Raw genomic sequence first — 11,742 nt, 5'->3', positions numbered from 1 at the left:
CACTCATCATCGCTTGCAGCCACCCACGCTGCCAGCTATGTCACACCATGCTCGGCCATCGCCAGAGCACTACCGGTAGCAAGGGCAAGGGGCTGAGCCAGAGTAAGATGGAGGAGGAAAGGGAGAGAAGTAAAGAAGAAGGAGGAGGAGGAGGAGGAGGATGGAGGAAGGAAAGGGGGGGGTTGCAAGTTCGTTGGATTTTATCTTTGGCTCATGATCCCACTGTGAAGGTGATCTCTATGTAGTCCTTAGATGCTTGTGGTTACTTGGGATTGATCGTTTTTGTCATCATTTTAGAATTTTGATAGCCTATTTAGCTACAACAAGTTATTTTGAAATTGGAGGCATAATCGGTGTCAAATTCAACCATAAGCCTAAAATGAAAGTCTTAGGTCCCATCGATATCATTCCGATGGCGATAGTCTTGTTCGATTCGGATAAGTTTATTAGGAGTATTTCATATAATGGTGTTGTTGTTTGATGTGCTTTAGTTTAGACTTTTTATTTCAGTTCTTCTGTCCTTGACCTAACTAGAGGAGGATCCCGCCCATCGTCATGCTAACCAAGTGGTAAATGTTTTTTTTGTAGGTTTCGGAAGCGGTGTATGTGGGGTTATTGGTCGTAGGAAGCGTGTTTTTGTATTGTGTGTTGTCGTTGTGTTTGGTGCTAATTATGTACTTGTTCAGGTGGTGCCGCTTTGGGACGGAGCTAATGCCCACCTTCATCGCTGGTTAAGGTAAGTGAATATAACGGATGGCTATGCTTTAACTTGTTATTTGGTTACTTCCATCTTTTAATTTCCACACTTAGTAATGATTTATTAAATTAAATATGAGTGTGTTACTTACTTTCTATCTTCTGAAGATTGGATCTTTCCTCTGGATTATGATATAAAGAAAGTGAGATATGTCTTCTTTCTTGCAGCTGTTCATATTCCTTGTATGCGAAGCATGAAGTGTATACCTATGTTAGAAGTTATGTTTTTCTATTATGCATGAGCGTGTTGCCTTAATATTTACTTTTTTGAAGTTTACTTAATTCTTAAGTTATAAAATGCAAGAAGCAAGATTCGTCGCTTTGCAGTTGTTCTTTATCACTGTATGTAATTTTTAAAGTATTATGCATATATTGGAAGTTATGTTGTGAAACATGTCATATATATGCATCTCATACATTGAAAGTTATGTCATGGTCTTATAGTCACAATCATACCGGTACAACATCATATGTTACCTGAAAAAGAGTACATTGCACACTCTTACGTTGGTCGTGGAGAAGTAAGGATGGAAAAAAGCATGACATATGTATACATTTGCATGCACGCAGATATCTTTACTTCAATTATATCGATGATGTCGTTCTTATATTGCGAGGAAGTCTTTAATACCGTTTTGGATGGCACTGATATGGTGCATTATAGCTAGCGGATAATAATATGTGGTTGTTGCTATTTGTCAGGCTTAATTATATGGTTCATATATTGTTAACTTGTTCAGTTTATTATCATTGTTAAAGATAAATGTTTAATTAATTCTAGCTAAATAGCTTGTTAAAATAACTCACGTTATGTGTTTATAGCAAGCATGCTGGATGGGTAGCAGCCCTTGTTTGTACAAATACCTCCACTTTATGTTTAGTCTTGATGTGATGACAGTCGGCAACTAGCCGTTTCGTTGATCTAAGGTCTTACCTTAACAATTGTTTACCTTGTCATGTCAGAGTACGCAATGGGCATTTTGCTCTATCAACATTCATGCTACAGATCTATTTGTAAGGACCTAGTTAAAAAAAGTATGATTATTGAAGTCAGCGATGCATGGTAAACAAAATTAGACTACTACGAGAGCTTGGTCGCATATATAAATGAACAATTGAGGAGCTCGTGTATTGATAAAGTTGAATGATAACAGCCTAGCTCCACTGAAAAGAATCAAATTGTTCAAGGATTTACAGAGAAACTATATATGTGTGTGTGTGTAGTATTTAGCAGAATCATGTAACCATTAATTATTATTTTTTCCGAATTTTTGAAAACTTCAAATGTTTGGTTTTCACAGTTATTCGACACTTCGACGGTTTTCGCTTGATATCCAGCATAGAAAATGAACAGAATTGTACCGGCGAAGACAATATATGCCCACATCCACTCAAATATTCTGCTTAGATTCTCCCTTATCTTTGGCATTGGTATCTGGTAACAGTAATTCGTTTTGCTATATAAAGGGGAAGGAGGTGAGGAGTGTGAGGACAAGCTAGCCAAGAAGCAACGTAAGCAGCGTCAGCCAGCCAGCTCCCGGCCTCTTAGCCATGAACTTCGGTGCAAGGGCCCCGGCGACGACGTTGCGGTGCAGGTGCTGCAGCGCGTGCCTCACCGTGACCCCCGGCGCGCGCGCAATCCAGTGCGCGCAATGCAACGGCGTGACGCGCGTCCGGCGGCGGATCCCGCCTCCGGCGTTGCCGATGCCGTCAGGCCCTATGTACTACCCGCGCACCCGCAGCAATAAGCGTGCCGTCCTGATCGGCATCACTTACGCCGGCATGCGCCGGGGCGGCGACGAGCTGATGGGCCCCATCAACGACGTTAAGTGCATGAGGCACCTCCTCTGCCAGAAGTTCGGATTCCCCAGCGACTGCATCATCATGCTCACTGGTGAGTCAAGAATCCAAGACCTTGTGATCCTTCGCATCCTACTACTGTCGCCTCATCACTGGTTACCTCCATGGATTTCTCGAGAACTAAAGTAACAAGGACGTGCAGATGACCAAAGAGACCCGTTCAGGTCGCCGACCAAGGACAACATCCGGATGGCGATGCAATGGCTGGTGCAGGGGTGCAGGTACGGCGACTCGCTGGTGTTCCACTTCTCCGGCATGGGCGCCCAGGTCCTCGATGACGACGGCGACGAGGTGGACGGTTACGACGAGGCCATCTGCCCGCTGGACTCGTTCCAGATGGGCCCCATCCTGGACGATGAGATCAACGAGGCCATCGTGCGCCCGCTAGTGGACGGCGTCAGGCTCCACGCCATCGTCGACGCCTGCTACAGCGCCACCGTCCTCGACCTCCCCTTCCTCTGCCGCATGTCTAAGTACCTAGATCAGCAACCAATTAAGATCCCATACACGCGCCAAATCTTGATGCAAAAGCATGCCCGTATACAAGTTTTTTAAAAAATCACTTCTTGCTTGGTTTCTAGGAGAGGGAATTGGGAGTGGGAAGATCACCGTCCCCCGACCGGCGCCTGCAAGGGCACGAGCGGCGGCCAGGCGGTGCTCATCAGCGGCTACAGTGACGGCAAAAGCAAATACATCGTGGTCAGTGATCAGCCTACTCTCATACTCCGAATGCTGAACACAACTGGTGGCGATAAGCGCTCAATGTTTTTCTGTTGATCTCACCTGCCATGCTTGAACTCGTGCAGCTGCCGGAAGCCTACGCTTCTGTGGGGGCCATGACGCACAGCTTCATCAAGGCGGTGGAGTGTGAGCCGCGCGGCATCACCTACGGCCGCCTGCTCACCTCCATGAGAGCCATCATGCGCAATGGCGGCGGGAACTGCAACCTGCAGGGACCCGACGGCGCACCGATCCGCAAGGTCGCCAACTTCAGCGGCGTCCAGGTGAGGCTCTGATCCGGTCATCCCTGCTCCCTGTCCGACAAGAAGCTCGGAACAATGTTGGGATCAATATAGTGTAGGAGTACTAATTTTTCCTCACAAAGTTTTCCTCTGTGTTTGATGCTGCAGGAGCCTACGCTGACCTCTTCAGAAATGTTCCACATCCACCGCGAGGCGTTTGACCTGTAAACCTCGTGGTTTGTCCCTACAGATTGCCGCCGTCAAGACTACTTAATCGCCGTATCAAAATAATCAGTCGATGGGTTTAATTATGATGCTTACTACTGTGTGATGTTGTTCACCTGCCGTGTTATCATGAAAGAGCTGAGCATAGCTCACAGGTTGTGGAAGGCTTGGTTGGTCATCCATGCCTCCGGAGCCTGCTAGCTGTGCCTCATGGTTCATTGTTATAAGGCTGCTTGTTGTCTCTGAAGTCTTAAATAAACTAAGAGTAATTATGATTGATCTAAAAATGCGGCGCGAAGGCATAAATTGTGACATTTGTGTGATCAGATTACATGAAAATGTGCAAGACATTACGCGACATGATGCGACCGATAGAATTGAAGGCGTCGGTTTTTGGCATTAGCATGTACGGTAAACAGAACCCCAACCGCATTTTACCGGTAAAGAAAGGAATTCTGAACAAGAGCCAAGTCCGTCAGTCACCTCAGACAATTTACAAGAGACCTTTCCAGCCGATATAATTACAAAGAGTATGTTACAATTACAACAGTCGTTGAAGAGGCAAAGAAATCGTAAAATTTTGCACGCCCAGCACAAGATGTCCAAGTTCAGAACTTCCCGCCATCAATGCAGCTGCACCTCCTGATTTAATTGGAAAAGGATTGATAATGATTTTACAAACCCAACTATTTGTCAATACGCATTTCAAATTCCAGTCTGTTGACTCTTGAGATCATATGAGCAGTAATACAATTGAACTACTGAAATGGAACTTCTGAACTTAACGAACGAAAAAGGATAACTATCACGCTGAACGGCGAGGAGAACAACCTGTTTTTTTATGGTCTTATGAAATGTAGTAGTTTCAATTGGAACCTGAACAGCCAGTGCAAACCTTTCCGCCGGTTGAAGCGTTTGAAACCGGTTCCCGGAAATATTCAATGATGTTCTTGCACACCTCTTTGGACTTCTCTAGATTGGCCGCATGCCCAGCGTTCTTTACAACTACTAATCTAGACTTATCCCCAAGATGCCTGTAGAATATTGCATTACAGTTTAGCAACAGATGATGTGTTCGGTTCATCAATCTGTTATTCAGAATCAGAGGGAGGGGAGCACCAAACTGACCTCTCCAACCTATGCGCCAGCTCCATCGGAAAAACTTGATCCCGCTCCCCCCAAATGATCAACGTTGGCTGCATAGTTCATTAGGTCAAGAACATCATCGATGATTGAGCTACTCCAATTGAGCAATCATACCGTTAATTGCGTTTCTTGAATTGTTTGCCGGCCTTTAGTTTAATTCCAAGGTTTTCACAGTTGTTTGCAGTTAGAGAGAGAAACTACCTGGCTTATCTTTGGAAGATCTGATAATTTCCTATCGTTGATCAGAGCATGCAAAAGTTCGGTCTTCTCCTGAACATGATCTGAGCCCATCACCTGATGCATCATCATTCATCAGTATGGAATCAAAATAAAACCATCAACTGGAGAAGTAATTATGCATTTAATCGAAGGAAAAATACTAAATTAAGGAAGAAATTAACAAGAGAGAGGAAGCAACGGACGTTGATATAGTCTTTGAGGAAGCAGGAGGGCATGACGGGTGGCGGGCGGACGAAGGTGAGCTTCACGAGCCGGCGCACGTCAGCCGGCTGCTGCGGGACGAGCAGCTCGGCCGCCTCCCCGATGCCGACGACGGGGAACAGGCCCGCGGCGAGATCTCCCTCCTCCAGGCACACGCCCGCGGACACCATCACCATCTGCTCCACGGCCTCCGGGTACATGGCCGCCATCCGGTACCCCACGAAGCCGCCGTAGCTAACGCCGACCACCGCGAACCGCCGCATGCCCATCCCGTCCATGGCGGCCTTGATGGTCCTGGCCTGGAAGGTATCCGAGCGGTCGGGGAGCGTCGAGGAGGAGGCGCCGAAGAAGAGGAGGTCCGGAACGATGGGGTCGAGGCCGGCGGCGAGGAGGTGGCGGAGGTATGGGCCCCACTGCCAGGTGGCGGAGGCGCCGAAGCCGTGGAGGAGGAGGACGGGGCGGCGCGCGGGGTGGGGAGGGGCCCAGACGTGGACGGTGGTGCTGGTGCCGGCCGGAGAGGGGAGGCGAACGGAGAAGGGGCGGAGGCCGGCGGAGAGGAACCGGCGCCGGAGGAAGCGGTCGCGCGCCGCCGAGAAGCTGAGGACGCACGGCCAACGCCGCCGCCGTTGCCGGGAGGGAGGAAGCGCGCCAAGCGTCGACGCCGCGGCGGGGGAGGAAGCCATTGGATTGGCGATCGCCGGCGCGAGGGGCCTCCAGCGATCGCTGCGGCGTGGGCTGGGCTGGGCTGGGCTTGGCGGGCGAGAATTGATGGCGGGGAGGGCTGGGTTTAAATAGGGTTGCTATTTTTGGCGGGCCGTGGGCTTTATTCGCGGTTAAAGGTGACACGTGGACAACTATCTTGGGAGGTGTTAAGCTTGGCTGTCGAACATTTTGTCTTCCCCAGCGTTAAGATCAAGTAATTCACCAATCTTATTAGAATTTTTTAATGGCAATCTTATTAGAGTTGGTACTGAACTAACTATATGTTGGAATAAGAGATCGTTTTGTTCTAATGAGTACGACGAATTTTTTTTTTAAAGAAAAGACTCAAACTTGAAGACGAAGTGAGGAATGAACACTATAGATGTATTGATAAAAAAATAGACCAAACTAGGGAAGTATCATAGGAAGACTTGTGATTGTGCTCTACCATACTGTGTTGAGTGCTTTTCTGCTCAAATGACCATGGCCCTTTACTTATAAGGTTGAACGTAGCTTAGCGTACAAGTTATCATTATGTGCAAAATATCCAAGAGCTAGCCGAGTTACATGGTCTTATCCTGGATAACTAATTTTTATCATACATAGAAGATAAATATCTACCATGGTAACTATTAGGGTGCCTGTACCCAGAGAGGTGAGCTGGTCATCAATTGAGACCCAGCGTCGTGATGTCAGGGGTGTCAGGATAACCTCCATTGTACCGAGGTGTCAAAATGGTGCCCACTAGCATAGGTAATTAATGCCGATCACTTCTTTGCAAGCAAAGGATGACCGGCGTTCCTCTCCTGACAGATCTTTCTTGAGGCCCGATGGCCTACCCCGTAGCCTTTGGGAAGCCTACCCGAGCCCCAGAGACAGGGGCTCTAGAGGGAGGCATGGCTCCGGGAAATGGAGGCCTCGGGAGGCATGGCTCCGAGAGATGGAGGTTTCGGGAGGTATGGCTCCGGGAGATGGAGGTTTCGGGAGGTATGGCTTCGGGAGATGGAGGTTTTGGGAGGTATGGCTCCGGGAGATGGAAGCTTCGGGAGTCATGGCTCCGGGAGGTAGTTACTCCGAAGCCTGGAAGTTAGAAAGCAGCATTCGGGAGGCGTGGGCCCATGGGCATGGGCCAGTGAAGCCAAGGGACGGTCGGAGGTCCTTAACAACAACCCCTAACATTAGCCTCTCGCGAGGGAGGCCAGCGAAGCCGTCGGGCCCGCGGTTCTTTCGGAGCAGGGCCTCCGGCAGTTCCTGGCTTGCTATTGATGGCTTATGGTCCCTAATATCACTTGGCTTGCCTGGGAAGATTCGACCCACTTGATCTGAACGGTCCGTTCGATGACGCTGGTGACAATAGGCATTGAATGCGCCCCGTGAGAAGGGCGTGACTACGCCTTGTCAGGCGGACGTGGGACGCGTGGTGTCCTGTGATTAGGGGGTCGCGGGGGGCGGTTCTGCTTCCCCGTGATCGTGGCCTGGCAAGCCAAGGGATAGGGTATATGCACGTTTTTCTAGGTGGGGGGGTTAATCTCTCCCTTACCTTTATAAGGGGAGGGATTACCCTGAGTGGCCTTTTCGCTCGCGTCTTATTCTCATCTGCCCTTTGCCTCCAGTTGTCCTTGCTTTACGTGTGTGTCTGTCGAGCATCTTACGTCGTCTTTCTGTGATCCGTATTGCTAGCTCGAGTGCCCTGGGTGGAGTAGGAACTTAGGCGGCGAGCGAAACCATCGGTGCGGCTGCGGCAGGGGGCCCTCAGGTGGCGCCGGTTCACCCGTTGTTGATGGGGCCGCGGCCTGGGGTGGAGCTCTGTCGCGCTAGCAGGAGTCATCCCCAGCAGACCACCGTGTTGGGGGTGTCTACCATCGATGATGAGGAGCTTGACCAGATGGTTAGGGAGACGAAGATTTGCTCTAGAGATGTCGTTCGGCCTCTGCTGAATGAGGAGGTCCCGGAGCCTCTAGCCCACAAAGTTATGGTGTTCGAGACTTTCTTTGAAGTGGACCTGGGCTTTCGGTTGGCGACGCTGCTCGAGGAGATGCTCCGCCACTACTATGTAGAGCTTCAGCTCCATGCCAATGCCATCGCCCGTCTAGCCACCTTCGAGTGGGCCATGAGGGTGGAAGGGTGCGAAGGGAGGGCATACTTCTTCGTGGCCCTCCACTTCGCCAGCTGTCAGCCGAAGATGATCAAGGGTGAGGGGATGAAGAGGCCCCTCAGCTTTGGTAGTGTTAATTTCCAGATACGACCGCAGTACAGCGATGCCTTCCAGACGAAGGCTATTAACGGTCGGTGGTATACTGGCTGGTTGCAGCGGTGGTTCTACTACAACGTTGGCCTCGCATCCCCCCTTCACTCCACAAACCGAGATATCGCATATGTCCCAGAGCCAGAGACAAGGATCACGGATGACCAGTTCGCTTCGCGGTTGCCCTTCTCCGGAGGGTGGCTAAAAGGATGAGCATACGTGATCTCGTGGAGGAGTTCACCATGTTGCGCATTTGGCCCCTTCAGATGGGCTGGGACTGCGCCCTCGAGCAAGATGCGGAAGAGTGGCTGAGGGTGTACTCCGCCCCCCCCCACCCCCCGGTCAGCTCTGGTGAGTCCTCTTTGTTGTCTAGTTTTTTATTTGCAGATGTGAGCTACCTTTTTCTTTTAGAGAGTTGTCTTCCGCTGGAGCGCGCGGCAGAGATCGTCGAGGTGATCCTGGGCCCACCTACTCACGCAGAGCGGGAGCGGTGGCTGGCTCTATCACGGAGTTGGGAGCGGTACAACCGCGTCTGCTTTTATCTCGGAGTGAGGGCTCCGGCGTGGTGGGATCCATGGAGCCTAAGGCTGCCGGGAAATGAGCGTGTGCCGCTGCCGGGAAATGTGCGTGTGCCGCTCCTGCGATCCGTGAGAAGCCACTCTAGGCCCAGTGGCCTTCTATCTCCAGAGGTTCGCATACTATCTTGACGGCTGAGTCGTTCGAGGTGCCACTGGTCCGCAGGAAGCGTCAGCGGCGAGCCGAGAGCGCGGGTGACCTGCCCGAAGGTGAGGGTCAGCTCGCCGGTGGTGACCGGGGGAAGGACCTAGCCTCTCCTGACATTGCTGACCATGGCCAGAGACGGAGAGGAGGCATGGCCTCCGTGGAATATGATTTTGGGTTCGTCGGTTCGGACGTCGATGACGTTACGGGCCCTTCTATGAGAGGGTTTGGGGGACTTGGTGAGGCGTCATTGCTTCGTTAGCTATATCCTGTTTGGGTCGTGCACCAGGCTCTTGATCTTGTGTTTCACGGTATTTCACAGCGATCGCCAAGGTGTATGTGTCTTCGACTCTCCCCTCGGAGGCTAGGGAGCTCCGCCAGGGGTCGGGGACTTCTCCGGAGGTGTCCCCAAAGGCCACCTTGGGGGACGTGGCCTTGTCTCCCTGGAGCCCTAAGCCGGCTGGTGATTTGGCCCGGGCGGACGGTGCTGGGGGCACTTTGCCCTCCGTTGGGGCTCCCTCCACGACGGTCGAGGGGGCCCCCGGCCTTGGGGTATTGACTTTGGATGACTTTGTGCTGCGCCCAGAGGAGTCAAGGGCCTTCATCGTGGCCTCCTCTCTTCTCCGGAATGGAGAGGTCGAGCAATCATTGGCCCAGCATCCTTTGGAGGAAGTGGAGGCGCGTCTGGTAGCGGCGGCTCTGCAGGTTAGTGGTTTAGTCATGATTTACCGGGTCCGGTGTTTAATTCTGAGTAGCTTATTTTGTCCCTTCTTCTGTTGTGCTTTGTAGCAAGTAATTTTGACGAGGGCACTGGGAGATGGGGGGGAGGGGCGCCAGGCCTTTTCTGCAGCCCGTGACGAGGTTGACAGCCTTCGTCAAGCCTTGGAGGAGGCTCGGAAGTGAGTGGAGTCTTCGAAGGGTCGTCTTTAGGAGGAGATGGTGCTCCGTGAGCGCAAGGAGGGTCTCTGGCGGGAGGAGGCTTTGAAACGAGAGCACGCGGACGGCTACCAAAGACCTTCGGGAGGCCAGGGAGTTTGCCGATGCGGCCCGTGTGTTGGCCGAAGGTGATGTTGAGACCCTTCGGGCCGCGGTGGGCTAGGTGCGGCGAGAGCTGGAGGAGGCTCAGGCATCGGAGGGAGCACTGCACTCAGAGTGCCAGCGGTTAGTTGCACTTGCGTCGAAGGTTGCGCCGATCATCTCCGACGCCCTGAGCGGCCTTAGGGCCAGGTGTCTGCCACTCCCTTTCGACTCGGAGGCGTCGGTGATACCCTCTTTTTGCTTCGGTCTGCTATGAAGGTCATGGTTAGGGCTGCATACGCGAGGTCTAGACCACGCGTGGCCACAGCGCTCTAGCTGACCCTGCTGCACTAAGCGGGGGTTGGTCCTCTCGAAGTACTAGAGCAACCGGTGTCGAACTCCGTGATCGAGGGTTTTCGACCCGAGATACCTCGAGTGGGGATCCGCATGGCTTTGGAGAGCTTCCGTCATAACTTGTGGGCAAGGCACGGCCGGGGCGTGACGTTGCGCTACATGGTAGGTTAGGTGACTCTAGGTGCCCCGGGAGGTCTTCATCCGGGTTCAGCGTCGAGAGGTCCGGCCCCTCATCCGTAGCCTACAAGCGTGTCGTGGCCCTCTGGAGGACCCTCGCTTCGCACTGTTGCCCCGCAGGAGCAGTCTTCGTGTGTGGATGCCCTGGAGGTGTAGCTCTGTTGCAGGCCATCTGTTTTTTGCTTTCTTTCTTTCCGAAGGGGGTCAAAGTCTTTGTATGTTGACTACCCCTTCTGCTTTATGTATTTGGGCTTTTTCTTATCTAAATGGAGTCATGTCTGCCTTCTTGTGGTTCGCCTGTGTTGTTCTGGAGTGTTCGTTCCATTGAGGCTAACTGGAGTCCGATCTGTGTGTATAGGTGCAGCGGCCCGACGCCGGAGGGGGCCTCGCTCGTATCTAGGATGGTGCCTCCGGGGAGGGATCAAGTGTGTCTGGAGCGTTTGGGCCACTCTATCTGTCCAACGGCGGAGTCGCTTTGTTATGCCCCATGATTCCGAGGGGGAGCGTGGATTCGAAGGTGACCGCCAATGTCTTGGTCAAGGTCGAGCTGGAGAACCCCTTTGTGTCTAGCCCAGATGTATGTTTTGCTGTAAAGGACGACTGGTGTGCAGCTTGAACAGCCCGCGAGGTTGCCGGTTCATGCTTCTTCCAACGCCTTGTCCTCCCTCGAGATTCTGATGGAAGGGTGCCTTTGGAAATTCTTGAGCCTATCCTGGCCGAGGTGAAGGTGGAGGAGGTGGAGGCTACGGAGTCTCTGCCGGAAGAGCAGGAGGAGGATGAGCTAGATTTCTCAGCCTTCGACTCATATCCCTTCCGAGCGGGCCCTTCGTCTTCCTGAGGCCCAGGGGGGCTCTGCTTTAGGCAATGGTTATCTATGGAGGGGATTCGCGTCGACCCCCTGTGCGCAGTTACCAGGCTCAATCCTCCAGGTCCCGTGGTGTTTCTAGGAGGTGTGGCAGTCGAGCGCCCTCGTCCTTCCGTAGTGTTCTGGGGAGACGTAATAGGTTAGCAAGTTTGCTAGGCATAGATTCGATGTACAGAGGTTAGCTGAGTGCAGACTCTTTGTATGTTGTGTATGAACAAACTTGCGTTGTGTTAGCTTTCTTTTTATAATTTATCACATCAATGCTTTGTTAT

General features: G+C 51.8%; 2 protein-coding genes across 5 annotated transcripts; one reads left to right on the top strand and one right to left on the bottom strand.

Moving 5' to 3' along the window:
• Positions 1-2,249: 2,249 nt before the first annotated feature.
• On the top strand, positions 2,250-4,090 carry LOC133912621 (metacaspase-1-like). Its single transcript, XM_062355464.1, has 5 exons — positions 2,250-2,650; positions 2,759-3,089; positions 3,198-3,315; positions 3,423-3,620; positions 3,747-4,090. Exons 1-5 carry the CDS (start codon positions 2,308-2,310, stop codon positions 3,804-3,806), a joined length of 1,050 nt encoding a protein of 349 aa, XP_062211448.1. The 5' UTR covers positions 2,250-2,307; the 3' UTR covers positions 3,807-4,090.
• Positions 4,091-4,148: 58 nt separating this feature from the next.
• On the bottom strand, positions 4,149-6,275 carry LOC133912620 (uncharacterized). Of its 4 annotated transcripts, none has more exons than XM_062355460.1 (5): positions 5,372-6,275; positions 5,151-5,243; positions 4,932-4,999; positions 4,680-4,837; positions 4,149-4,445 (listed from the first exon to the last, which is right to left on the bottom strand). In XM_062355460.1, exons 1-5 carry the CDS (start codon positions 6,071-6,073, stop codon positions 4,345-4,347), a joined length of 1,122 nt encoding a protein of 373 aa, XP_062211444.1. In that variant the 5' UTR covers positions 6,074-6,275; the 3' UTR covers positions 4,149-4,344. The 4 variants fall into 4 exon arrangements, with proteins under 4 accessions (XP_062211444.1, XP_062211446.1, XP_062211447.1 ...); XM_062355462.1 differs by having other exon boundaries at positions 4,635-4,837; positions 5,372-6,267; XM_062355463.1 differs by having other exon boundaries at positions 4,699-4,837; positions 5,372-6,262.
• Between the last annotated feature and the right edge of the window lie 5,467 nt (positions 6,276-11,742).

Source organism: Phragmites australis, chromosome 3 (genome assembly GCF_958298935.1).
Source record: "Phragmites australis chromosome 3, lpPhrAust1.1, whole genome shotgun sequence".
NCBI classification, from domain to species: domain Eukaryota; kingdom Viridiplantae; phylum Streptophyta; class Magnoliopsida; order Poales; family Poaceae; genus Phragmites; species Phragmites australis.
This window is presented reverse-complemented; position numbering and strand designations above follow the sequence as displayed.